Here is a 27826-nt window from a genome sequence, read left to right as displayed (position 1 = left end):
CAGGATAAAGGGCCGGACACAGCAGGTAATTTATATATAATATATATATTTACTCTTTAAAAATAAACCTTCGGTCCCCACTACCGCCTGTACAAACTACAAAAATAAACCTTTGCTCTCTTTGATATAAATAACTTAGATGGCGTGTTGGGGAAGGGGGGGGGGGGCTGCCCGCCGTGCCCACGCCTGGCACGGGGACAGGGTCCCAAGGGCCACCCCAGTGTCTGGGGCTGGGCGGGGGGGACCAGGGCCATGGGCACGGCAAACACCGCTGGAGTTAAAGTGCTGGGTAACGGCATGGACAGTGCCCGGGATAGGGATGGGGATGGGGATGGGGACAAGGACTGGCATTCGGGGACAGCCCCATGGCATGGGAACATGGTGAGAAATGCGCTTTCCAGTGGGATGTGCCCGGTGGCAGTGTGGGCACCCATGGGAGTGTGCACTGCCCTGTGTGTGGCACAAGGGGCTGTGACTGTGGGACAGCTCATGGGCTTGGCACAGCAAGGATCACCCTCAAGGACACCCCCCCAAAACCCCTGCCTGTGCAGTGGGAGCAACCACATCAGGCACATTCCCCGATCTCCATCCCTCCTGTGATCGCTGGTGGGGAAACTGAGGCACGGAGCAGCGAGAATCAGAGGAGGGGAGAGCTGCCTGTGGCCACCCAGCACCCCATGGAGCTGGGGGGCATGAACCAGGTCTGTGCCCCAGCTCCGGGCTCCCACTGCACTGGCAAAGGGTGTCCCCCCTTTCTGCCTGGGCTGGGCAGCCGGGCGAGGCCATAGGCTGAGAAATAAATCTTTAAAAATAAGCTTAAAAATATATATCTCTCTATAGATAGTTTCCCTTTGCAATAAATAAAGGTGGGGGGGTGCTCACCCCAGGCCTTGCCCACAGCACCCCAGGGCATCAGAGCACCCTGTTGGGGCACCCCAGCTTGTGGCCTGGGTGAGGGGTCCCAGGAGGAGGTGACAGGGAGCAGGCAGTGACCCCACAGGGGGGGAGCTGGCAGGCCATGGAGCCTGCCCTGCCAGCAGCTCCAGAAACAGAGTGGGGGGGGGTTAGTGCTTCCATTTCGGGGGGGGGGGGGGTGGGGGGCAAACAGCCCGGGGCATAGTAACCCCAAACCCTGGGTGAGGGGATGCGGCACCATTGGCACAGCCCCGGGTTGGGGACACACAGGCACAGCATGGCCTGCACACAGCTTGCATAGAAGTGCCAGCCTGCCCTGCTGACCCCCTTTGCTGGGGGGGGCACGGTCCTCCGAGACCGGGGGCATCGCCACACCGGTGATTAGCAGCACGATGCGGGCGACCCCGCTCTGCACCCTCCTGGGCCTGGGGAGCAACCTGTGGGGAGAGAGAATGATGGGGGTCAGACAGGTCCCTCCAATCCCACCCTGCATCCCCATGCATGAACCTAGGGTAGGGTGCCCATGTCCCCAGCTCACCTAGCGCCGGGCGCCCACCCCGTGGCATCCCATGCTCTGCATCTCAAAGGTGTCGGGCATGGTGGTGCTGCTGGTGCTGGGCACGCTGGGCTCTTCCAGGCAGTCCCGCTCGCTGCTGGTGAAGCCCTCAGGGATGAAGCTGGGGTAGGAGCCGGGCAGCGTGGGGTGCAGGGCCACTGTCACCGAAGCGGTGGCTGTGACGGTGGTGTAGGTGCCGGCAGGGCCCTGCAGATGGGTGCTGTAGGCAGGCAGGGCTCCGGGGGGCACTGGCTGGGCACCCGGCGGGCAGGGCTGTGGGTGCTCTCGGGGTGGAATAGAGCACGGCTCCCTGAAGGACAACGGGGGTGCTGGCTGCTGGCCGGGAGCCTCCTTCTTTCCCTGGATTTCTGGGCTGTCCTTATAGGGCTTCAGCACCTGGATGGGAGGACATGGAGCATGAGGACCCCCAGCCACGCTGAGCATCCCTCTGGCAACCCCACCAGCACTACCGGGGATCCATGAGACCCCATCCCCTGGCTCTGTCCATGACCCTCTCCCAGGGAGATGGTAATGCCATTGAGGGCAAAGGTACTTACAGTGATGCGGGGGAAGCTGGGGTCCTTGCCGGCCTCCAGCAGGATGTGTGCTGGCGTTGGGGGCACAATGAAAGGCCCCCGTGGGCTCCCCGGCCCCATGGCCTCTGTGTAGTGCTCCGTGTCTGAGGGGTCAGGGAAGGTGGCAGGCCAGGCTGGGGCACGGCGGACATAGAGACCCCCAGGGCCCAGGCATGGGGGCACCGGCTCTGACGGGGGCAGGCGGGGGCTGTTATCCACCAGGGATGCCTAGGGGGAGAGAGGATGGAGTCAGAGGCACAAGGAATATACAGGGATGGAGGGCTGTGGGGTGGCAGGGATAGGGGGTAAGGGATGTGTAGAGTGATAGAAATACAGGGTGAAGCAAGGATGGGTTCAAATGGGTCAGGGAGGGATAGGGGGAGTTGAGTGTGGGGTGAGGCAGGAATGGGATCAAGCAGAAATGAGCCAAGTTGGATGTGGGGCAAGGAAAGGATGGGATAAAGCAAGGATGGTACAGGGTGAGGGATGGGCTCAGGTGGCGACAAGGCGAGGTTGGGACAAGGCAAGGATGGGTATAGGGTGAAGGGGGGACAGGGTAAAGGGTGGTAGGGGATGAAGAGAGGTGGGTGGGGAGGAGGGACAGGTAGGGGTGGGATGGGGCATTGTACCTCAGGGGGTGGCCCGATGACAGAGAGCACGACTGGCAGCAGCACCAGCCCGTTGAGCAGCCCCAGCAGTGTCAGGATGGTGAGCACCGCAAAGAAGTACCTGGGGAGGGAGCAAAGGCAGAGGGAATAAGTGGGCACAGCCACCACGAACCCCATGCCACCACAAACACAGCTTCCTATACCACACCCCGTAACCTCCCCATGTCTCCCCAGCCTCCATTTAAGATGGGGTAGGTACCCCCAGCAAGACACATCGGCACCAGCTGCCCCATATCCCCACCACCAGCCAGGGGGCTGCCACGCTCACCAGCCTCCGCTGCCAAAGCTTTTGGCAGGCAGCAAGTAAGGGGCTGGTTTAATCCCCGCTGGCACTCACCTCATGATGAAGTCAAACTCGGAGCCAGCCAACATAAGGACACCCAGGAGGGTGGAGACAGCTCCATCCATCACAGGGGCGAAGGTGTGCTCCAGCGCTGCAGCTGAGCGCACGTTCCTGCTCCCCACAGCCGTCAGGAAGCCCTGCATGGGATGGGGATGTCACGCAGGGCTCGTTCCCATGTGCCACACGTGATGTGGCCCCCCATCAGCGCATGGGCAAGGGGTGAGAGTGCCAGAGAGTGAGAACTGGGCATGGGTCTGCTTGTGCTCACCAGCGCCACATGGACGGTGAACTCCACACCAATGCCCACCGAGGCGATGAGGATGACCACGGGGATGGCGCTCAGCTTGATGCCCATAAGGCCCATGATGCCAAACAGCTCCACTGCCATCATGGCCAGGATGGAGACCTGGGAGGGGGTGGTGGGGTCAGTAAGGGGTGGCTCTGACTGGCTGTCCCTTTTGCTCCCAACATACCCAATCCTACCCCTCCCAACAGGGCACCTTCATCCTGCTGCCCCCTTTCCCTTTATTCAGTGTCCCTCACCCATCTCTGCATGGATTTCCCCAAACTCCTGCCTACTACACACATTCCTTTCATAAAGGGTGCCCCTGGTCCCTCCATATAAGGCCTCCACTCACCACCACGTCCATATGGGTGTTTCCCTCACCCTCTTCTGCACTGATGTCCCCAGACCCCTGTACCCACCACATGTTCTCTTCATCATTGAAGTCCCTGATCCCTCCACATGGGTGCCCCTTTCACACAGGGTGTGCATGTCCACCCCATCCCCATGAAGCAGGTCCGCAGTGCCACCCAGGGGGATAGCAGCAGGCCTGGATGTCCCTGTCCCTGCCATCAGGAGGGCAGCATGGCCGGTCACCCCTGTCCCCACGCATCAGGGTGCGTACTCACGATGATGCCAGCCGTCCAGGGGTTGAGCAGCAGCAGGGCGCAGACGAGGAAGGTGCAGGCCAGCAGGATGCTGATGGCCAGCAGGAACCAGTGGCGCAGGCCGATGTACTGCTCCCAGAAGAGGAAGGGGTACCCGCTGGGGTAGCTCAGCACCCCATGGCGCTGGGCAGCCTCTCGGCAGATGGCACGGACACTCTCAATCGCCTCCACAAAGTCGGCCGTGCGACGCAGCCCGCTCAGGTAGAAGGGGAACTGTGCGAACTCCAGTGGCTGGGCTGCAGGGACTGGGGAGGAGAGCACGAGCAGTGTGAGGGGATGGGCAGCATGGGAGTGCAGGCAGCATGGGGCACCCAACTGCTGCAGCCTGAATGCAGCCTGACGCCTGGCTGGGTACCACAGGGCTGGGGAGCGTGTGCAGAGCGGACTGGGAGCAAGGACAAGGGTGTTTCTCTGCCAGCAGGATGCATCTGAGTTAGTGGGTCATGGGGAGCAAGGGGTTTCTCTACAGGACAATGTTTGTGGGGCAGAGTGGAGGGGCTTCTTTGCAGTGAGATGCTCATGGACTGAAGCAGGGACCTGTTGCTGCATGCTAAGGGTACAGGGAATGCACAGTGGGGTGGACGGGGACAAGCACGGGGCATAAGGAAGCAGCACAGTTCCTCTACCAGAGGATGCTGATGGGATGAGGGATGTGGGGGTTTCTCTTCAGGGGGGAATGCTTGCAGGGCAGGAAAGGTGCAGGGAGCAGGGTCCTCTCTGCAGGGGGGATGCCAGGAGGCAGGAAAGGGCCATGGGGAGCCCACCGCGCTCACTCACTTCGCAGGTTCTCGCCCGTGGTGTCGTACTTGTCATGGATCCACTCGGGGGGCGGTGGGTAGAAGTTGGCTTGGGAGGCAGCAAAGCCCAGGGGGTCGTTGCTGGCCCACACCGTCAGGCAGATGTAGAAGGTGTCAGGGGGGATGATGCCATTCTCATCCACCAGCCGCCGCGTGGTCAGCTACAAGGAGAGCGCAGGAGTAGGAATGAGCTGAGCAGTGGGCACAGCATCGTCCCCAGCCCAATCACCCCAGCCCAGTCCCTACGCACCTGATTGAAGTTGAAGGGCTCCTTCTTGTTGCCAGTCTGGATTAGGAGCTTGTACGCCAGCGCCCCATCCTCAGAGCCATTGCGGTAGCTATCGTGGGTGATGCGCCCGGCTTGCCAGTCCCTGTCGAAGGTGGCCTGGAGCCCTGGGGATGCAGTGTGGTGGGTGAGAATCCCCTGGGGCACGCCACCCTGCACAGCATCCCGTGTACCCGAGGGAGTATGGTGCTGGTGGGATGGGCATGCAGAAACCCCAGGGCATTGCTAGTCACCCTGGGAACGCCGTGGGACCAGCCTGCCCAGGGAGGACATTCCCAGATCAGGAGGGAGCATGCAGGCTGGGGAGAGGGTCCTTGGGCAGGGGGATGGTCATGGGGAACAGGGATGTCCCTCACCTCTCAGCCAGTCCTGGAAGTAATGGAGCCACATCTTGGGCAGGTCGCTGTTGTCCTCCCGCACCACGTACTTGACGGTGCTGAAGGCCTGGTGCAGGCTGAGCAGGGCAGCTTGGGCGCCGGGGTAATGGAAGCCACCCTTGGTGACGATGAACATGTTGTAGAAGGAGAAGTACTTGAACTGGGCCGAGATGAAGGCGTGCGCCTTGGTGTCCCGCGGCACGATGTCCGTCAGGTAGAGCCCGTCGTGCACCATGGTGGTACCATAGAGGCTCAGCCCCAGCAGTGCCAGGAACAGCACTGCCACCACCGCCTGTGGGGACAGCAAGAGGGAGTCAAGCAGGGTCCTGTGCCAACAACCCACCCCGGGTGGCGCCTTTGGGGCCAGCCCCACCTCACCTTGGTCCGGGTCCGCAGTAGGAGCGGGGCATACTTCTCGCGGGCGAAGTCAGCGAGGCTCCAGCGGCAGAAGGGCAGCGGGACACATTCCCTTCCACTCTTAGCCTCATCCATATGGGCCAGCAGGTCCCGCGTGGAGCTGGATGGGGCGAAAACCTGCGAGCCCATGGGGTCGGTGGGGGGCAGGAGGACGGCGGGTGAGGTGCACACTTGCGAGGTGGGTGGCAGGACGGTGACGACGTGGTGGCCCGAGGGGTCGCAGCGGGTGAAGGCTTGCACAGTGGTGGTGATCTGGGTGCTGGTGGCCACGCCGGGGTGACCATAAGGGGATGGGTGGCAGGCATGGTTGTCATTGGCGTCAGCAAGCTCCTGGGGCTGGATTTGGATAACCCGTGAGGAGCAAGGGCTGTGGGAAGAGAGGAAAGGAGAGAAGGAAGAACAGGATGAGTAAATTTGGGGTGATTGGAGTAAATTTGACAGGCTGAGAAAGTTGGGGCTGTTCAGCCTGGAGAAGAGAAGGCTGCGTGGAGACCTCATAGCAGCCTTCCAGTGTCTGAAGGGGGCCTGTAAGGATGCTGGGGAGGGACTCTTCATTAGGGACTGTGGTGATAGGACAAGGGGTAACGGGTTAAAACTTAAACAGGGGAAGTTCAGGTTAGATCTAAGGAAGAAGTTTTTCACTGTAAGGGTGGTGAAGCACTGGAATGGGTTGCCCAAAGAAGTGGTAGTGGCATCCATCCCTGGCAGTGTTCAAGGCCAGGTTGGACAGACCCTTGGGTGACATGGTCTAGTGTGAGGTGTCCCTGCCCATGGCAGGGGGTTGGAACTGGATGATCTTAAGGCCCTTTCCAACCCAAACCATTCTGTGATTCTATGACAGTAGAAGGTTATGTTGAAGCAGAGGAACAAGGGTGAACACGGGGTCTGCTCCATTGTGGCCAGCCTGGCACTGGTACCTGTAGAAGCAGCAGAGGATGTCGAGCCGACGTCTCTCCCGGCGGTACAGGTCCAGGCTCAGGATGGCAGGGAACACAAACAGCACCATGGCAAAGTTGAACACCACAACCACCGCAGCCTGCGGTGCAAGGGGACATGTCAGAGTGGGGCCTGGCCGCCCTTCCTGCCCACACCCTCGAGAGGGACCCTGGCCCTACCTGCAGGGAGAAGGCACGCAGGGCAGGGATGGGCACCAGGGCTGCCATGAAGAAGGCGATCATGTTGCTGACCGAGGTGAGAGCCACGCTGGTCCCTGTGCGCTTCAGGCACTCACCCGTTCGCTCCTGTGGGGACAGAGGGAGGGAGTGATGGGGACTGCAGGGAAATGGGAGGGAGCCAGGGGGCCCCCAGGCAGGGCTTGGTGCTCACCTTGAAGGGGATGTGCTGGCTGGTCTCTGTGAAGGCGTGAGCCAAGAGGAACATGTCATCCACACCGATGCCAAGGGCCAGGAAGGGCAGGACCTGCCAGAGCAGCTGGTGTCACTGAGAGGGGACATGGCCACCACCCAGGAGGGGACCCGGCCACCCTAACAGCCCCAGGGTCCCACCAGCCCCATGGTACCTTGGCTGTTCCCCCAGCACATACCTGGGTGGTGGCTGCGTTGAAGGAGATGCCCAGCAATGAGCAGAGCCCCAGGCCAGAGGCCACGGAGAGAGCCACAAGCAGGACCCCAGCCAGGCCCACAGCCCCTTGGGACTTGGAGCAGTCCCACCGCAGCATGGTGACACAGGCATAGGCCAGCTGGAAGAGCACAGTGGGTTAGTGGGGATGGGAGGCAAGGGAGGGACGGTGCAGGACAGAGAAGGGGACATGCATACACACCATGAGGAGGTAGCCCCCAGCCACCCGGATGACACTGACGTCGGAGAAGGACTTCATGATGTCGTTGAGTGTGGTGGTGGAGAAAGCATGGACGCTCTGCGTGGCATTGGGTGGGATGGAGTCCTGTGCCAGCTGCCAGAGGTGCACCCCGTTAGACGAGTCAGGACCCCCCAGCTCCCCATTACATCCCCCAGAGCCCACAGGGTATCAGCATCACCACTGAGTGTCCCTAGAGACCCACTGGACCACAAGAGGGTGGTGCCAGGACCCATGGCCACACGACAGCCTGGACACAGGGGGATGCCACATACAGGCTCACCCCTGCCCCAGCCCCACGTGGGGGCCATTCCTGGTGCCTACCTCAACGAATTTCCTCTGCCAGGCCTCCAGGATGGCGCCCGCCTTCTCTTCGCTCCAGCTGATGTCATGGATCTCGTAGTCATCCTTGAAGTGCTCAAACAGCTGCCGGGGGCTCATGAGGAGGAACATGGTCTGCAGGGCCTCGGCGCTGGGGGACAGGCACGCACCTCGCTGGGACCGGCTGCAGCACCCCGGGATGCAGGAATGGGTCCATCCCCCACCCCATGGCTCCCAGTCCCACTGCGGACACCCAGGGGAGGACCCAGGCATCCTGCCCCCCATCATCCCCACCTTGCTCCAAAGCACTGCCCCACTTGCCAGACCCATACACTCATCAGCATCACATGCTCTTCCAGACAACCCCACAGCCCCTCCTGCAGCCAGGGCAGGTGCCCGTGGGCATCACATGAGGATGAGGATGAGGATGAAGATGAGGATGAGGGAACCCTACCCCAAACCACCGCAGGGGTGAGTGCTGCAGCTGGGACCCTACACCATGCCCTGAGGAGACCCGCACCACAGCAGCTCTCACCGTAGCAGCTTGCCCTGGGAGTCTTTGGTCGTACCACCTAAAATCAGCTCCTGCTGCCAGCGCATGAACTTCCTGGAGAAGCCGTGGCAGCCGCCTGAGAGCTCAGCTGGGATGTCAGGGCTCTACGGATGCAGGGGAGGTGTCAGGGATGCAGGGAGGCAGGTGGGAGAGCAGCAAACCCCTGCATCCCTCCAGGTCCCCACGGGCTGTAACCCACCTGCTGGCTCTGCTTGTTGGGAGCACTTGGGGGGCACTGGGGATCATGGGGGTCCAGGCAGGGCCGCTCCATGTAAGCCTGCCCCACCTCTGCCTTGTCCAGCAGCTCTTTGAAGCCTTCCAGGGATGTGAACTGCCCCAGCTCCTCCATCAGCTGCAGAGGGTCCAGGTTGCTCCACTGGATGTCTGGGCGGCCCCTGGGGAAAGAGCGGGACCGGAGTGATGCAGGATGCTCAAACCCACATGTGGTACCACCACCACGACTGCCACCCCATCCCATGAGTCCCGGGGGTGCCTCTGCAAGGATGCAGAGGAGTAGCATCAATTCCCAGCGCATCCCTTATCCCCTCCTGGGGCCGCCTGCGGCATCCCCCGTGCCCTGCGCGGCACAGCGGCCGTGCCCCGAGTCAAGTAGCATGCCTGATCCTGTTAGGCTGGGACAAAGCGGGGGGAGCCGGCCCCGCTGCCTGGCCCCGCTTTGTGCGAGCAGTCAGGCCGATTACTGCCCGCGGGCTAACATCTTGATAGAGGGGAGCAGGCAGGGAAGGGCTCCCTGCACCCCCTCAGCCCTTCCTGCTGCACCTCCCCAAGCTGGACAGTTTGGGGCTCAGCAGACGTTCTGGGTGCTCAGGAGAGGACACAGGGGTCCAGCAGGACCCCATGGGAACATGGATACCCGGGAAAAAGGGCTTTTCCATTGCCTGTGGATGCTCTGCTCCCTCCATCCCAGCCCAGGGTGCCGGGGGCCAGTTCCCAGCCTCACTCAGTTCTTTTTAAGACAGAAAGGACACACAAAAAAGCCAGTAACCCAGCCCAGCACTCCAAAGAGGGGAAGAAAAAGCCCCGAGCAAGTGTGGGCTCTGGGGAGAAACGCAGCCTAATAATTCATGAAGGCTGGCTGGGCCGGAGCCGGCCGCTCGAGATTCCCACATACCAACCGGAGCTGCTGCTGCTTCCAAAGAGAGCCCCTTTTATCTGCTTTCGCTTGCTTCACTGAGCCAGGGCAAATCCTTTTGTCTTTCCATAGATTGCTGCTCTTTGTTCTCCCAGCTCCCGCCCCGCTCACCCCTCGGCGTTAAAAAGGGGGACGGGTCCCCATGGGCTGGCCGGTGCTCAGCCAGGGTGCCCGCCCGGGGAACCCACTCACCCGGGTGCGAGGGGAGATGGGTCCCACCGCTGCTGCGGGTGCCTCCCTGCCTGTCACTGGTGCCACCCTGCCTGCCATGTACCCCTGCCCCAGGATGCTGCCCACCCCGGCGGGTGATACCTGCAGCATCCCTATCAGCACAGCCACCCCAGGGCCGCTCGCTCCCGCTCCCAGCTGCTCCCCAGGATGCGATGGGGAGAACCGGAGTTCTTGGGGGAGCAAAGCTGGTCCCCCAGTCCTGGCTGGGGATGCTGCGGCCCCTTCCCCCTCCTCCCGTCCGGCAGCAGCCTGAATAAGGCCACTATTTCATCTGTTTGGCAAGGGGCAGCTTTCAGAGCAGCATTAGCATGAGAAAGCGCGGGGCTGCGTTTGCTGACAATGCACAAGCCGCCCGGCTCTCCCGGACAAACACACGCGTAAACAGAAGGAATGCAGGGGGGAGCTCCCCCCTGCCCAGCCCAGGGTCCCCAGCCCCACCACCGCGGTAAGGGGACCTGGCCGGGAGTCACCCACCACCCACCCTGGGCATGCTGTGTGCCCTATCCCCTTAGGCACAGCACAGGAGTGTGGGTGCCTTCTCACCACTGTAGCACCCAAAATGTGCTCCGGAGGGGAGCAGAACCCAGGGACATGCTTGCGGTACAGCCTCTGTCCCTGCATCCCCATCCCTGGCTGCTGTGATGGCATGGCATGGCACGGCACAGGATGGATGGGCAGCTCCTGCCCTGCCAGGCTGATGAAGACAAGGACCTGTCCCTGGGGTGCTGATCCAGCAGGACAAGCCATGGTGGTAGGACCATCCTGGGGATGAGCAGGACAAGCAGCAGCACTGAGGAACCTTAGGGGAGCAGGGCCAAGCTGCATGGAGAGGTCAAGCACAGCCCCCTGGAAGGCACCCCAGCCCCTGGTCCCAGCCACAGTCCCCAGGGCAGCCCCAGCACTCACGGGAGGTAGGCTGATCCTCCCTGCAGCTTGGAGCCTTCCCAGAAACAGTCCAGGGGCGTCAGGATCACGCAGGGAAACAGCTTCTCTATCATCTGGAGGAGGAGGAGATGCAAGGGGTCAGCAGGGATGGATCAGGACCCTTCTGGTCCACCCTCCCAGCCCTGCTGCGCTGCCCAAACCTGCACCCTCCCCATGGAGGTGGCAGTGCCTTTGCAGCACATGGGGCTCGTAAATCCCATCCCCACCACAGCCCGTTTCTTGAGGGACTGACCCCTATGGGGGGGCTCCATGGGGGACCACACCATACCCAGCACTCACCCTCTCGATCATGCCATTCTCAATGATGGGGACACCCGACTTGTAGCAGATCTTGTTCAAATCCCACGATCTGGAAAGGCAGGAAGTGGAACTGAGGACGGGCATCACCCCACAGAGGACACAGCAAGGGGCAGTGGGGCACGCAGGACACAGTGGGGGTCCCTGTCCCCACCCTGTCCGGAGCCGGACTCACTTTCCGTACAGCGAGACTTGGACTTTGCTGGCGGCCAGGGCCGCCTCGAGGTGGAGCTGCAGGGCCTCCTGCGTCAGGATGTTCTCCCCATCCCTCTTTGGGGTCTGGATCAACATCTGGGACGTGTAGACGGACTCCTCGCCAAGCTTCTCCTTGGTGTAGCGTAGCTCCTGGCTCACCCGACTGCCCGCTGCGGAGGGGACCATGACGTGCCCAGTCAGTGCCAGGGTGAGCAGAGCCTCCATCCCACCAACCTGTCCGGCCCATCAGGATGCCCATGGAAAGGGGCAGGCAGGACCGAGGCCCCACAGTATCAGATGGTGCCACATTAACTCGGGGGGACTTCTTGTCATGGGGTTACCCAACTGCTGCATCCTCTGGGTGCTTGCACCCAGGGGACCCAAGCAGGGAGCACCCCAGCCTGCAGTGGACCAGGCACGCCCCTTCCCACCAAAACAGGTATTTCCAGCCCCACAGCAGCTCATTGGTTTTGCTTTTCCTGGAAAAAAACCCCACAGATGGATGGATGGTGAAGCGGATGGGGAGCATCCTGCCCGCTCCCACCCGTGTGCTGTGGTGGGTGCTGCAGATGCCAAACGCAACCAGCCTCAATGCAGCAAACAGAACTGGGGACACCCCACCCCATCCATGCCCAGCTCTTCTCTGGCACCCCAAGGTGAGCAGTGTTTTGGCCAGGGAATGGGTGCAGGGAAAGGCGGGCACCCCCAGCCTTGCAGGTGCAGGCTGCCCCAGCAGGGGTCTGGGGACAGGGGAGGGATGCAGTGCTGGGGAGCTCTGCAGGACCCTTCTCGGATCTGTCCCTGATGGAGCAGGATTGCTCCAAGCACGGCAGAGGTTTCCGGGAGAAGCCACAGACTTCATCTGCAGCTGCCTCAGCATGGAAGAGAAATCTGCTCCCGGCCAGCACGGCTGGGGCTGAGATCAAACCCTGTATGGCCTTTTGCATGCAGAGCAGCATCCCAGGGACAGCCATTCCCATCCAAAAAGGGGCTCCCATCCCTCCTGGCACAGCAAAGGGGGCACGACACAGCCCAGAGGAGGGTGGGAGACCAATCCCAAGACTCCCCCTACCAAACGCAATACCCACCGCCCTGCTCCCGCCCCCTGCCTGGAGCAGGGGGATGCTTTCATGCAGCCCCCCCCCACTGCCACCCACCAGGGACACCCTAGGGTGCCTGGTGCTGGACAGATCCCAAGGCAGAGCTGCAGGCGGGAGGGAGGCCGGCTCTTGCCCTGCCCTGGGTGCTGGGGGGGGGGGTCAGGATTCATCCACACTGGGACGCTCCCTCAGCAAGAGGCGGGAGCCCCGGCGGGCCTGGCCCCCCGCCAGCACTGAGGAGGCCAGAGCGAGACCACAAATAAAGAGCAGAATCTTCCCTTTTAATGACTTATTATATGGGTTGGTGTTTTTTGGTGTTTTTTTTTTTTTTTTCCCTGCTTTTTGGGAACGGGGAGGGGGAAGCGTCTTTATTGTTCCTGGCTGGGCTGGGGAGCAGCTGGTGTCCATCAGATGCCAGTTGGGATAGAGGTTGTGCCAGGGCCAGGGAGGGGGGGACACGGACACGGCCTTTGTGTGTGTGTCAGAGGGGACAGCAGCGCCCGGGGCGAGGGGATGAGGACACAGGGAGGGTGGGTGTCACTGGGAGGTGGCAGGGAATGGGACACCCATCCCCTTCCCAGCAGGCTGGGAGGTCGGGCAGGAGGTGTACCGAGCTGCTCTGATCTCAGCCGTGCCACCCATGCTGAACCCGGGTGGGTGGTGGGACGTGGCCACGGGGGGGGGGGACGGGGGGACGGACGACTCAGCATCACCGCCATTCCCAAGGGACGCATCCTGCTGTGCCCAACGGGCATCTCCACCCAGCACGGGAGGAGCCACACATCTGTAAGCGTGGAGTAAGGGGGAGCCCCCCGAAAAATTAAGGGGGGGGGGGGGGGGAATAAAGAGAAGAGAGAAAATAAAAAGCCGTCCCTTGTAATTAGTGTTAATTTGGAACAGGGCACTGCGAGCCGTCAGCAAGCTTCAAAGGCTGTGAGGAAGCCTCAAATTCCAACACCCTAATTAACCAAAGAGCAACATGAAAAGACAAGGCAGCGCACACAGGGCTGCCAAGGACACTTCAAACGGGCGCGCACCCGCCGGCCGGCCGGCCCGGGAGCGGGGTGAGACGCCCCACACCGCACGCAGCCCCCCGGCCCGGGGAGGGGGCCTCCCCGATACCAACAATGGGCACCGTAATGAGGAACTGTATGTAAATTCTTCTTCTTCTTCTTTTTTGTAATCCCAATTAACAAAGGGAGCGTTTGGCTTTTTCATGCAAAGGGCCCTCTGGTTCCAATCAGACGCCCCAGCCATGCTTATTACAGCCCGCTCCGCTCCTCAGTGGGGTTTGGAGTCATCCCCCTGGATCCTTATGCTGGGCAAAGTGACATCAACATCCCCCCAGAAGCCCACAGTGGGCCTGGGGGCAGCCCGAGCATCCTCCCTGGGGTAGGCACTGCTTTGGGTACCACTGGCTGGGGAGGGTTTACACGGTCTATACATGCAGCAGTGTGGGCTGCAGGGTGGATGGGACCCCAATGTCACCCACACCCCAAACACCAGGGGTAAAAAGCAGGCTCCCACTGTGCCCAAGTGGGGACAGCGGGTGGCAGGGAGGGGATGGGGGCTGGTGTGGGGCTGCCTCCTCCCCATGGGCCACACCAGGGGAGCCATCCCCGTAATTACAGCATCCACCACAAAATTACAGAGCAGAGGAGGAGCCTCCCTGCCCCTTCCTGGCCACCCTGCCTGAGCCACCTCCTGCCACTGCTCCCCCAGCCCTCCTGGCACAGGACCCACAGCCATGGCCTCTGCACTGCAGCCAGGTCACCCTCTCACAGGGGGATCAGCTTGTGCCCTCAGTTGCATTGGTGGGTGCCAAGACTGACCAGTGCCATTCCCCCCTACACCCTCCAGCTATGGGCAGCCCAGCCAAGACAGAGCTCCAGCCCCTGCATTGCCCCCTTACCAGGAAAGGGTCTGACCCAAGCTGACCCCACTTTCCTTAAGGGGCTGCCAGCACCCCACATTATCAGCTCAGAGGGTTCCAAGTCAGAAGAACCAGGTCATGGTGCTCCTGGCACACATGCAAGCCCCCCAGCACAGGGCTGATGCAGCCACCCACCTGGCATGGTAGCAAGGGGACATCCCACCATGCTTACCCAGGGCAGGAGGTGGGCAAACCCCATGGGAACCCTGTCTCCAAGCACCTATGGGTCTGGAGCAGTGTGCCTGGGCAGCACCAGGAGGGCAGTGGGTCAGGGCAGGCTGCCAGCCCCACACCAAGCCATCCCTGCCTGACAAGGGCAAAGGGGCTGGAGGTAAAGGAGGGCCATGGGAGGTGCTGGGGGCCTCAGAGAGGCACTGATGTCCCCCAGAGAGACACATGCTGCTGCAAGGACCACAAGGACCACTCCATGTCCCCCAAGGGTGGGTGGAGTCTGTGGTCAACACCAGTGCCACCACTCTGCAGATGGGTCTTTGGCATTGCCAGCAGCAGTCACCACTGCTTGGGTGACCTGGACCCAAGGGCAGAGTGGCAGGGAGGGAGCACACCTGGGTACATGTCCTTGCTTGGCCTCCAAAAGTCAGGCCCTGCTCTCCTGCCTGGTGCAACGGGACTACAGGATGTGGTAAATCCCACATTCAACTGGTACATGGGGGATGCTTCACCTTTATCCCTGGGCCAGCCTGACCCCATCTCCAGATGTGCCCCCCTCAGTTAGGGAAGAGCTGGGGGTCCCCTGGGGAGCATCTCCATTTCCACAGCACAACATCCTAATGCCAGGGCTACAAATCCCTGCTAAAGCCCACAGCTGAGAGAGGGGCAAGGTCATGCCAAGATGCCCTGGCAAAAGCCATCCCCGTGGAGACCCCCCTCTGCAGCACCCTCCCCACTGCAACGAGGGGCACCCACGGCGGCAAACACCAGCCTGTTGAGCCATGCTGCAGCACAGACTGCGTGCATCCACTGGCAGATTCACCCACCCCTACGCGATTAAAGCCCCCAAGGGCATCAGAGAGATGTCAGCAGCATCCCACATCCCCTGCGCCATCCCACATCCCAGCGGGAAGGGTTCCCGAGGCACCGCCCCGAGCATCCCTCAGCCGTCCGCTTCCCCGTGCTGAGCTGCGCGCAAGCCAGAGGCCACCTTCAAAGTGTTTTGGGGCGGATTAGCTGGATTAGGGAGGCAGTGAAAGGACCCATGCTGCTCCGGAGGAAGTCTCGCCCAGGGCACGCTGAAAGAGCCATTTTTACCTGTCCCGGCCGCTACCGCCGGCCTCGCCAAAAGCCCCGCGGCCCCGTCCTGTCAAAACACGTCCTCCCGGCCCCATTCACCCCACGGAGCGGGGCTGGCCCTGGGGAAGGGGGGTAGGTGGGTGGCAGATGGGTGTCCCCAGCAGCCGTGAGGGATGAACGAGGTCTCTCACCGCTGCTCCGGCGCCTCCAGCCAAACCCGGCCCCACCGAAGGGGCTCCCGGCTAAGTCAAGAGGGGCGGCAGAAGAGGGGGGGATGCCTTCAAAAAGCCAGCGGTAAAGGGGCTGAAAGGGCCCGTTTGGGGCCAGCTTCGCAGCCGCCGGCCCCGGCCAAACCCCTTTTGTTTAAGGGCGAAGCTAAATTAATGTCTTTATTACCCCAAATCGCGGGGCGGCGGTTCCCAGCGCGGAGAGGGGGGCAGCCGGGAGGGGACAGAGCGACCCCCGAAAAAGAAGGGGGGTAAAAATAAGGGGGGTGGGGGGGGGAGAGAGAGGGGATTCAGTTGGGAACTATTCACCGCTAAGACTCCTGTCAGCATTGACATAAATTTCCACTGGTGTTGGCATTTAGGCATTTGCCATTTCCATATGTATAGGGCTGCCTGTACTAATTATGCTAATCACCCCCTCTGTTGGCTGCTGTGAAAAATGGCCACATTAGGCACTCCACTGCTTGCTAATGTCACTTAATGTGTGGTTGAAACATACATTCATCCCCCTCTGAATGGTGAAATTTTTCCACATTGCTGGCTTCATTCAGGCAAGAAATGAATTTTTTGAACTCAGACCACTTTTCCAGGCCCGAGGGAGAGGCAGATAATAAAACCCTCTTCTCGGGCCCTGCCGCTGCCCCCTCCCAGCCACCAAATCACATTTAAAACGCGAAAAAAGAGCCCCCTCCCCAAGTCGGGGAATATGGGTGAGTTTAGAGATAAAATAGAAACACAAAAAGCACGCAAGCAAAAAAAAAAAAAAACAAAAAAAACCCCACTTTCTAGGAAATAAAAAGAACCCGTGTCTATAAGTTGAAAAGCAAAGCAAAATGGATAGGGGCAGATAAGCCACAGCCATCTGTAAAGAGCCTCCCAGTCTCTTCGGGTTAATTAGCAAGATTTTCCAGCCCGAAAAAGATGACCGAGCTGTCAAGGAAGGGAAAAGGAAAAGCCAGAGGTTTCGCGCTCGCCTCCCCAAGATAAATAAATAAAGGCGAACTGCCTGTGCCCCATCTTTGGGCGGGCTGGGGACTGAGCCCTCCCCGTGGAAAGAAAGGTCCTTTCTGAGCCAGCTGGGCTGGGAGGGAAAAGGCGCTTTGGAGCAGAGGGCAGAGCCAGGCAGGCGGGTTTTGGGGATAACAGGGACCTTGCTACTCTATGGCAGCAATGCCCCTGCTGCCCCTCACTCCCCCGAGCCCACCAAGATGGGGGCACAGAGACCCCAAGGATGCCCACACGCTGCGAATGGAGAGGGCTGTGGAATCCCAAAGGAAAAACCCTACCAGGCCGGGCAGGAGGGTGCCCAGGGCTGCCCCTTCCCTCCCTGTGGGGCAATACCTGTGTCACTTGTGCCCTGAGTGGGGACCCCAAACCCATAGGATGCTCATCTGGGGACCAAGTGGGGACGTGGCAGCCTGGGAGCCACCTATTGGGCTCAAGGCTGGCTCAGGCCAGATACCGGCAGGAATCTCGCTGCCTCAGCCACAGACACAAGCTGCCATCAGAGCCCCCATGCTACCAGCACCAGCCCCACACAGCCCTCCAGCCCCACAGCCTGGCTTTGCCATCTCTTTTCTCAGCCCCTGCCTCAACATCTCGCCCCACAAAACCCACCCGCCGGCAGCCAGGACCACCCACCTCTCCCCGTGCCCACCCAGGAATGGCCACGGCACCCTGCTCCCCCCACAACTGCTGCCCATACTTCCCTGTGGGTCCTACAATGCACAGTGGGGACAATGGCTCAGAAGAGGAGCCACAGAGGGTCTCCCTAGGGCAGAGGCAGGGTGGGGAAGGCACTGAATACCCATCTTTAGCTTTCTGTTGTGGCTTTCCCATCCCCGATGGCCCTCTCTCTGCAAAGACAAAGCCAGCCAGGGTCTCCCCTGCTGCTTGCCCTTGCTATAGGGGGTGCCCCAGGCTGCACCTCAACCCTGCCCTGGGTGCTGGGGAAAGGACACCCTGTGTCAAGCCCTGTTGCTGAGGTCAAGAAAGGCCAAAAACTATTGCCAAGGGGGTTGAGGGTGTCTCAGCTTCATGGTCCAAGCTGGGACCGAGGCGGCAAGTTCCACTCACCCCCATATCCCGCATCCCATTTCATCCCACCAGAACATTCGGGGTGTCCCTTACCCCTCCAGCAAAGCAACAGGGTCTTCTCCGAGGAGACTCATCAGCTCTTTGAGAGCGCGACGGCTGCGCGGGGCGCTGGGCTGTTCCGGTTAGGAATTAACCCGGCCTTCCTTTGAACCAGCCCTGGGCGCTATAAATCAGGCAGACCCATTCACCACCCAGGGCTCTGCCTGCCCGGAGCTCACCACCCCGGCCCCTTGGCCCTGCAGACACCCTGGGAGAGCAGGGAACAGCTGCCAGGTGTCCAGAGGTAACTCAACACTTACTGCTAGCCAGGGTTTCAAAGCCTCCGAGTGCCTAATTGCTTCGGAGGAGCCTAATTGAACATTTCCATAGGCAAGCCCAATTTATAGGGTGACATGGCCGCCTTCCATCTCCCCAACAGGGATGCAGGTCAGGCATCACCCCAGGACACTGCAAGCATCCCCCCAGGGCTGAGGACAGCCCCTGGGTTAGGACAGGGGAGCCTGCACTTTCCCACGGTGTTTGGGGTCACAACCCAGGCTCAGGGGGGACCTGCCATCAGCATGCTCTCAGTGCTGACCCCAGCGATGGGGCCAAAGCAGGGATGCTCATCCTATTCCTGTAGTGGTGCGGAGAGCAGCATGGTGTCCTCATGGGAAGCAGCTCCTTTCCCACCAGGTCCCCAGCGGGGAGGGCTGAGCTCAGCCTGAAGCAGGGACAACCTTGAAGAGGGTCATGCTCTGCTCCTGCAGGGTTTGGACCTCACCCAGGTGAGGTGGTTTGGGCTGGAGCATCACCAATCCACATCCCTCAGCCTGGCTAGGCAAAGGCAAGTGGTCAGGTACAGGCCAGTTTCAGGGCATCATCAGAGGCTTCCTGAAATCCTCAACCACCCTGCCTCTGAGCTGAGACCTACTGGCCTAGGATGATAGGACCAGGACTCTCTGCACATAGGCCCTGCCCCTTAAGACACCCTGCATCACTGCCTTAGGCTGGGATGGACCATGTTCCTGCAAACATCTCCTCACACATGCCCAGAGAGGGCAGGAATACGCATCCCCTGGCACCCTGGGGATCCAAAGCTTTAGGGCCAGGCTGATGGGGCACCAGCTTTGTAAGAGCTGCACTCCCTTGACCTGACACAGCAGTACCAGGAGCACTGCAGAGGGACACTCACACAAGCCACCTTGCTGCACACCCAGGGACAGCAGAAAGTGGTGGCTGAGAACGTACCAAGACAGCTTCAAGTGGTCCGGATCCAAACGGACAGCCTGGGAAATTGTGCTCTGCTCCCGAGGGGCAGCCCAAGCCCTCCTGCCCCCTGATAACACCCGTCCCCACACCAGCAGGACAGGGTGCAGAGACCAGGGAAAGCTCGGTACACCCAAAGACACCAGGGAAGGCTTTGATCTACCAGAAAACGCAGAAGCACAGGCCAGCAGAGAGGAAAGGACCCACAGATGGTTATGGGGAAGGGAGGCAGCCCCACAGCTGATACACGAAACTGAAAGAGCCACTGCAAACCTTCCTTCCACATCCTGACCCACGCATGCCCATCAGGGACCCTGCAGGACTAAAGCCACATCATCCTTGGTGGTCGCAGGTAGTGCCAACGCCTGACAACAGCCTCCCTGAGCACACTGGGGCCGTGCCACCCAGGAGCAAGGCACAGAGGGGTCAGCCCCAAGTCCATGCTCCTGGGAGAAAAGCTCTGCTGGGAAGGCCAAAGGGGTGCCCTGAGCAGCACCCTCGGCATCATACACCATCTGCACCCCAGGCACTACAGATCCAGAGCAGGGTCCGCATGCAGACCTCAGTGCACCATCACCCAGGAAGGGGCAGGACACCCCAGGTCAGTGGTGTTTTGCTGTAGGGTAAAATAAATCCACCCCCTGACACCAAAGAAAGTGCCCCAATCATGAGAAAGACCCAGTTCCTCAGAGAGGCCCCAGTACCTACATTACAGCCACACTACAGCATGGGAGGAATATCCCCCAACAGCAGGCACAGTCCCTCCCGGCTGCACCCATGCTAGCAGGGAAGCACGGTGGGCACAGAAAGTGTGTGCAAGAAAAGCCGGGTTTCTGGGCACTTCCAACCATCCCCAGGCTCGGCCCCTTCCCCATCCCGCTTCCCTCCCCATGCACCACAAGTCCTGTTCCCCCTCCAAACAGGAACAACCACAGCTGCTTCCCTGCCTCCGGCCGCGGTTGCACAGAACACCGACTCCTTGCAACCCCAAAAGCACAATAAAAACCCGATGGAGCCGGAGCCACGACCCGGAGCTAGGGAACCACGGCAGGAGCGCGTCCCTCCTCCAGCAGCCACCGTTCAGACGCCGGCCGGACCGGGAGGTATCACTGGGTTTCTCTGCTACGTGTTGCAAAGGAAAAGGGTGATGGAGACAAGATCTGGGGAGAGGAGGGGGGGACACGCGTAGAAGCACCCTTGGGAAGTGGGGAGCAGGTGGGAGAGCCGGGCATTCCTGGGCAGGGGTGCGTGTGTGCGAGCAGCGAGGCAGCGAGTGCTCCTCTGTTTTTTTAAATTAAGGGAAAAAAAAAAAGGGGGTGGGAGAGCAAAGTTGCTTCTATTGTTGAACCAAATCCAAGAGTAGCTGAGGACCACACAGGGAGCGGGGCGTGGGGGAGGAGGCAGCGCTCCCGCACAAAGATGGCTGACACCCCTCCGCTGAGCAACATCTGCCCCTGCACAGCACCCCGCGGGGACCCCAGCCTGCGAGACCCCCCCCCGGCAGGGCCTGGCAGGGATGTAGGGGGGAGGCCATGCGGGGTGCTGCCCCCTCCCCACCCGCCCTCTTTCCTCATGGGACCCCCAAAGCGGGAAGGAAAAACACAGCAAGCAAATCACAGCACCGGGGAGCTGCAGGGAGAAGGGAGAGAAAATCCACGCTGGAGTTATTAATAACAAAGGAGGGGGGGATCAGCCGCTTCCACTCGGAAACGGGGATTTGCTCCTGCCTGACCCTGCCCGCTCCCCCCGGCCCCGCTGGGCAGGGGGTCCTCAGCCGGGACCGGCAGCCCCGCGGCGCCGGGTCTGTCCCGGTGCGGGGCTCCGGAGGCTGTTCCCGCGGGGAACGGGGTGTCCACGCGTGGGGACGCCAAAGGCCGTGTCCGCCGGAGCGGGGACCCCGCCGGGACACACGCGTGAGGGTCCCTTCCCCAAGCACCGAGCGGCCGCGCGGACGAGACCCGTGATCACGGGCACCCACGGCCGCGTCCTCCCCGGGCCCACTCGCGGGACGCCCGACGGCATCATCACCATCCTCATCCTCCTCCCGGCCCCTCTCCCGCGCTGTCACCTGCCTCCGGGCCGGCCCCGCACCTCCGCGCCTCGCAGAGGGACAAAGCCAAGACCGGGAGCGGGACCGTTCCCACGGACGGACGAGCCCGCGGGGCCGCGCTTACCTTCCACCCAGAGGTGCTCGATGTCGGTCTCGATGGAGGCCACCCGCAGCCCCACGGCCAGAGCCCCGAACACCAGCAGCCCCACGAAGAGCACCTTCCCGCAGTGCCGCTGGATCCGGCAGCCCAGGGCGAAGAGCAGCGCCTGAAAGCGGGCCCGCAGCCACAGCGGGGCCCTTTGGCCCAGGGCCCTGCCCTGGAGAGAGGGCAAGGATCAGGATGGGGGATAACGGCGACCCCGCAGCCGGGCGGGATGCTCCGTGTGCTGCGGAGCGCGGCCGGGAGCCCTCCGGCACCCGCGACGCTGGCGGTCCCCGAGCCGAGGGGCACACGGGGGTACCCGCAGCGGCTCCGCGCCCCCACCCCCAGCATCGGAGCCCCCCTCGGTACCAAGCGACGCTCGCCCCTTACCTCGGTCAGCGGCTTGCGGCGGGCGGCGCGGAGCGGCGGCGCGGCGCGGGGGGGCTCTGCCGGCATGGCGGGGCCACTGGCGGGGCTGGGCAACCCCCGTTATGTGGGGCCGAGCGCGGCGGCCCCCATGCGCGCGGCGGTGCCGGTGCCGGAGCAGCGCGGTGCCGATGCGGAGCGCTCTGTGCCGCCCGCCGCCCGCCGCGCCTCTAAAGGGGAGGCGGGGGCGGGGGGCGCCGGGGCCGCGCCGCCGCCGCCGCTCCCATTGGCCGCCGCCGCCGCGGCAGCGCCCATCACCGCTGCTAGGCAACGGCGCGCCCGCCGCCGGCGGCCACACACGGCGGTAACCCCCCCCCCCCCCCCCCCCCCGCCCCGCGCCCCCGCCACCGCCCCCCCCCCCCCCCCCCCCCCCAGCCCCGCACGGCCCCGCCGCGGGGGGGGTGCCGGCCACCGCGGGAAATGGACCCCCCCCCCCCCCCCCCCCCCACCCCGGCACCCCCCAGGTCACCCCACACCCCCCCCCCGTCCCCCAGCAAAGCCCATCTGCAGGGTATCCCCCCCCCACAGGCACCGCCGGGGGTGGGCGTCCCCATGCAAGCACCCCGAGGGTGGGCAGCACCCCCCAAGGGTGAGAACCCCACAAGTGGGGCATCCCCCCATAGACACCCCCGAGGGATGAATGTCCTCCTGCCACAGGTACCCTGCAAGGAGATGCCCCAAGGGGTGGACATGGTGCCCAAGGGTGGCCCAAGGGCAGGGTGTGCACCCCTAGTGCCTCCACAAGCATGGGCATCCCCCATAGCTACCCTCCACGGTTCAGGCATTCCCCCTCTATGCCCCCCAGTGCTGGGCAGATGCCCCATAGCCACCCCAGGGACCAGGTATCCCTTTGAGGGCCATTCATCTTCCCATAACAACTTCCCAAGGGATAGACAGCACCCCTAAAGGCTTGGTACCTCTCTACCTCCATCCCCCAAGGGCTGGGCAGCCCTCTATAGCCACCCCAAGGGACAGGCAGCCCCTTCCCAGAGGCTACACATCTCCCCTGTAGCCATCCCAGTGGATAGCCATCGTTCCTTCGAGGACCAGGTATCCTCTCCCAAAGGAAGAGGTATCCCCCTGGATTTCTTTTTCCAAAACCAAACTACACCCATCCTCCCTCCAAGAGCAGGGTGTCCCTACACCCCCAGTGCCAGCTGCCCTCCTCAAGAGCCAGATATTCCCCTAGGGACATGATGGGAGGCAGGAAGACAGCACACCCTTTGGGTGGATGCTGCCCCGTCCCCTGCTATGGGGAGCCAAGCCCAACACCTCGGGGCTGGAGGCAGAGGGGGCACAGCAACCCCATCCATGGGGCAGGGAATGGGCAAAAGGGCAAGGGCTAAATGCCACAATGATTTGTGGGGTAATAAGGGTTATTTCTTTGCTCATTTTATGTCCTTCTCAGGTCTTCATTGGACAGACCTGGTGCTGCTCCCACCGGGAACGTTGCCCTGAGGAGCTGCCGAGGACACCCAGGGAAGTCAGTAAACCCACATAGAGCAGCAGCCACCCCACAGGCATCCCCACCCCAGTCCTCTGGAGCATTGATGGTGATGTTCATCCTGGCACCTCTTTCCTGGCCGAAAATGGGAGAGACCCCAATAAATGAAGTGAGCTCCTCGGGCAGCCCCTCTGCACGCCTGACCCATGGCTGCCAAGTTCTTCTGGGCGCCAGCGGCATGTAAAGGGTTTCTCCCTCGTCCGGCGATAGGCCTGTAGCATCTGGCGTGTCCCCAAATACAGAAGGGAAACGGCTATTCAGCACTTCTACTGCCTGATTGCTATTAACAGCTCCATCATTCCTCTTCCCCCATGGACCCGCTCCACCGCTGGGCAGCTGCTGCCTTTTGTGAGCTTCATCTTGGAAAACTAAGCCGTCATCTCCCCTCCAGCACCACCGGTTCCCCTGACCCACCTTCTGCATCCGCTTCCTATCTGTCACCATTGGCTTCCACCTGGGGCTCTCCCGTTGGTGCCCTACACTGGGAAATGGCATCAATATGCATGGAAAAGTTGTGGGATGGTCAATGGAGACATGCTTGATGTCTGCTGGGGCCCAGAGCTGAGCTGGATCTGCCCCATCTCAGGGCACCAAGGGTTCCCCCGGGATCTGGGCTCCCGGTGCTGCAGGACCAGCTTCCCTGACCCCATCCTGGCTCACCCATGCCAGCACCAATCTCCTGTGAGGACCACACACGACTGGCTGTGCCAGGACCATCCCTGGCACCCCTGCTTGCTCTGCGGGGAGCGGGGGGTGACCACCCCAGCGACAGGGCCAGATCCTGCCACGCCAACAGGGATTGAAATCCCAACTGGAAAACGCCTGTGGGCAGGACAGGCCCCCGCCCTGACGCCACGGAGATGGGCTCCCGGACAGTGGGTCTGCTCTGAGCTTTGGGTCTCCCTTCAGGGCACTTATTTCCCCTAAAGACTCCCAGGAAGGGACATGGAGCCCTGTGGGCCTTGGGGCAGTGGGATGGGGAGCAGGGTCTCGGCTTGTATGTAAGGACGCTTTGCTCGCTGCTTCTTGCTGACCGGCTGTTTTATATCAAGGCGGGAGGGGGGATTTGCTGTTCTAGATGGTATTTTAATGGGCAGGCAGGCAGCTGGAGCCTGGGAGAAGCCTGCTTTACATTGTTTGGGGTTGTAACAAATAAATTCAATTAAAGGCAAATGGCTCCGCGCAGCCCCCACCCTGCGCAGTGTCTCTGTGGCACCGGTGGCTGCAAGAGCTGAGGGTGCGAGGCGGGAGCCAGGGGCTTTGCCCCACAACGGGGCCACCCAGTGCCGTCCCTTGCCCCTGCCATGGGGAGGTGCCAGGGCGAGGCGATGGGATGCGGCGGGAGTCAGGGCACGGCACCCACTGAGCACCCGGAGCGGGAATGGCGCGGCTTGCGAGTCCACCCTGTCCCCACTCCGGGCGTTCCACCCCGTCGAGTGCAGAGGATGGGAAAATCCCCGCGGGCAGGATCCACGCCGCAGCGGGCGCTCCTCGGGGAAGGGCAGCCCAGGACAAGGGCCCCGGCAGGCAGCGGCATCCTCCGGGGTGTGGAGCTGGGCTGCGCGGGGCCGCCATGCAGCCCCGGAGCCCTGCGGCCAGCGGGGAAAGCGGAGGGGACTTGGCAGGGACGTGCCAGAGCCTCGGCGCGCTGTAAACAGCCGCCGCCGCAGCAGCAACTCCTCTGCCGGGAGCCAGCGCCGGGCGTTTGTTAGTTGGAAACCAGATGGTGCTCTCCCAAGCACCGGCACAGCCCGCCCGGCTGCGGCCCTGCGCCAGCAGCGGGCTCCCGGGGACCCCCGGGCTGTGCTGCGCCCAGTGCTGGCACCCCATAGGGGTGACCGCAGAGATGGGAGTGCCAAGAGGGCCCCCCGGATGTATGGGTGGTATCGTACATCCATCGTGCCCCATTGTTTCCCCAAGCCAGCACCAGTGTGTCCCAAGAGATGCTGTGTCCCAAAGGGATGCTGTGTCTCTAGGGATGCAGGAGGGCAGAATGCAGCAGAGGGGATTACAGGGAGGATATTAACATACCCCATAAAACCTCACACGCACCCCTGTACTGCACTGTGCCTCAGTTTCCCTGTGCCTCCCCAGCAGCAGGAGACTGAAAAGAGGGGATAGAGGCTGGTCCTCAAGTTGGAGTCCACCTGAGATATCAGGAAAGGGACAAATCCCCATCTCCAAGGCCAGGGAAAGCCCTGGGAAAGGAGCAGAGGGGTCCGTGCCACATCCCACCTGGGGACACAGCACAGGGAACATGGCCAGCGAGCCCCTGTCCCAGCATCACCAGTGGGACCCGGGGGTCCAGGCTCTTCCCCAGCCCCAGCAGTCCTAGGGCAGGTGCACTGAGGGGCACGGATGGACCGATCCCATCCCATCCCATCCCTGGGATTCTGGGGGGGGGGATCTGCAGCCAGCAGACAAACAGACAGGGCTGGGGAGGGGCCGGGGAGCAGGACGGCATCGCCGGTAGCCGTGGCGGGGGGGGGTCCCGCAGTGTTTACAGAGCTTAAAACCCGCCTAAGCCCAGCAAGGCCACAGCGCACAATAGCATGTGGACGTGGTGACACCGGCCGTCCCCACACCACCTTGGAAGACAGAGAGCCCTGCCACCCACCGCCAGTACCGGGATTAATTATGATAATGTAGTTCTTTCCCCCTTTGTCACCCTAATGAATGGGCCCCTTTAGGATTTTAAGGCCTTTGTTTGGTGCCTCTTTACTGCGGTATTGTAGGATGGGGACTAGCAGGTGGCAGGTCCCCAAACAGCCCCTTTTGTCTCCTTTGGGGGCTGTTTTGTGGTGGAGTTGGGGAGGGGGATGCGAGGATGTGGGGAGGGAGGGGGCTGCAAGGGGGATCCTGGACGGGACCATAGGGCTCACCCCATCACTGCGAGGCCGTGGCACCCCACACCCTGCAATGGTGGCATTGGGGACCGCTGGCCCCGGCCATGCCCTGAGCTGCCCGCGCCCTGGCCCGCCCGGTGGGCAGATGCCGGGAGCCACCGTCTGAGCCCCTGCCTTGATCTTTTACTGCCAGGGCAAATCAATTACCCGGCAGAAAAGTCCCTAAATCCCACCATAAAACCCGTTTAGCAGCCGCCGTGGCGCTCGCCAGGCCCTGGGCAAACCTCGCCCGCTGCCGGCACGAAGCCGGGAGCGATTTGCTGCGGGGAGGGTGGGCAACTGCTGCTGCTGCTGGGGAAGGTCGGGCTGCAGCCACAGCTGCCCAGAGCATCCCCATTCCCGGGAGCCAGTGACAGCTTCCAAGGGGTTCTGGCTGTGCTCAGACCCTTCCCACAGCTCCCTGCCCCTCTGCACCAGCCTGTCCCCATCTGCATCCCCTGGGCATGGAAGCAGTTACGGATGTGCCAGCGCTGGGGACTGGGGACAGACAGATGAGGTGGCACAGAGGCACAGGGAGAGGGGACAAGGCAGGGCATGGAGGCGCCTAGATACCAATGCCTTGTGCCAGCGTGAGTCTGTGCCACTGGCTGTGAATCAGCACCGTGGTGATGATGATGGAGCCTTGCAGCCAAATAGGAGCATCTTTAATACCATGGGGACAGCGCCAGCACGGGGACAACACCAGCATGGGGCTGAAGGGCCTGGGGATGATCGAGGTCTCCCTGATGCAGGTTGGGCTGGGAGATCCCTTCAGGTTCATCCTGGGTGCATCACCAGGTGCCAGGCACTGGGGACGCCTGAGCCCCATGGTACCACCCCCATGGCAAAGGGGACCCCGACTACCCCATCCCCCTGGATGAGCAGGGCAGAAGGGCTCCCCACGGGGAGAGATCAGATCCTGTCCCAGCACCGCCGGGGGCTACGAACCGGTGAGCAGCGGGGTGGTAAAACGGTGACAAGTAATTGGTGTCCCGGCCAGTCCTTTCATGCTGACGCCGTTTTATGGGTGAGGAAATTGCTTGTGAGTCAGGAACACAGGAGACAAATTTAGGAAGTGCTCTCTGAATGTGCCGGGGTCAGGCGCCGAGGCCGAGTGCTTGAAACCTGGGTGGCCTCGGCGCTCGCCCCGCATCCAACCCCCCGGCTCCTCGGCATGGGAAAGCAGACCTTTTATCTTATCACTGCTCTTCCGCCGCTCCGGCATCCCCCACACGGCCCCCTCCCGGCGCAGACACAATGCACAGTGGTGGCCAGACCCATATCCAAGACCCTCCAGGAGCTCCTGGGCTGCCAGGGGGCTTGGGGTGCCCTACATCGCACTGTGTCCCCTTGGGAAGCAGCCTTGCTGCAAGCTGCTGTGGCCTTGGGGACGTGGCTATGGATGCAAAAGCATCCATATGCCATGGGGCAAAGCGGTGCCTGCAGCCAGTCCCCATCCCATCAGCAAAGATAATGGGGTACACCGATACACTGACCCCCATCCTGCATCACTACCCCTCACACCTCCTCCTTCCCTGCATCCTCTCCATGCTCCAGGGAGCAGGTT

At 62.0% G+C, this 27826-nt stretch overlaps 1 protein-coding gene across 1 annotated transcript; it reads right to left on the bottom strand.

Annotated features, from left to right (window-relative positions):
- Window positions 1-1094: 1094 nt before the first annotated feature.
- Window positions 1095-22125, bottom strand: PTCH2 (patched 2). Its single transcript, XM_057425848.1, is given in 26 exon segments — window positions 1095-1352; window positions 1454-1867; window positions 2029-2274; window positions 2676-2775; window positions 3052-3194; window positions 3326-3463; window positions 3970-4253; window positions 4786-4966; window positions 5056-5198; window positions 5448-5760; window positions 5847-6252; window positions 6803-6921; window positions 7001-7126; window positions 7212-7304; window positions 7429-7584; window positions 7666-7797; window positions 8026-8173; window positions 8558-8679; window positions 8775-8970; window positions 10866-10957; window positions 11184-11253; window positions 11377-11566; window positions 21427-21619; window positions 21835-21930; window positions 21932-22053; window positions 22056-22125. Coding segments are annotated over 25 exon segments (4293 nt in total). The 3' UTR covers window positions 1095-1352.
- Window positions 22126-27826: the final 5701 nt, after the last annotated feature.

This window comes from Pezoporus wallicus, unplaced genomic scaffold (assembly GCF_028554395.1).
Source record: "Pezoporus wallicus isolate ANWC-B61680 ecotype Strahan unplaced genomic scaffold, APGP_CSIRO_Pwel_v1 contig_13480, whole genome shotgun sequence".
NCBI lineage: Eukaryota > Metazoa > Chordata > Aves > Psittaciformes > Psittacidae > Pezoporus > Pezoporus wallicus.
The sequence above is the reverse complement of the archived record's forward strand: the minus strand, read 5'-3'. Positions and strand labels throughout refer to the sequence as shown.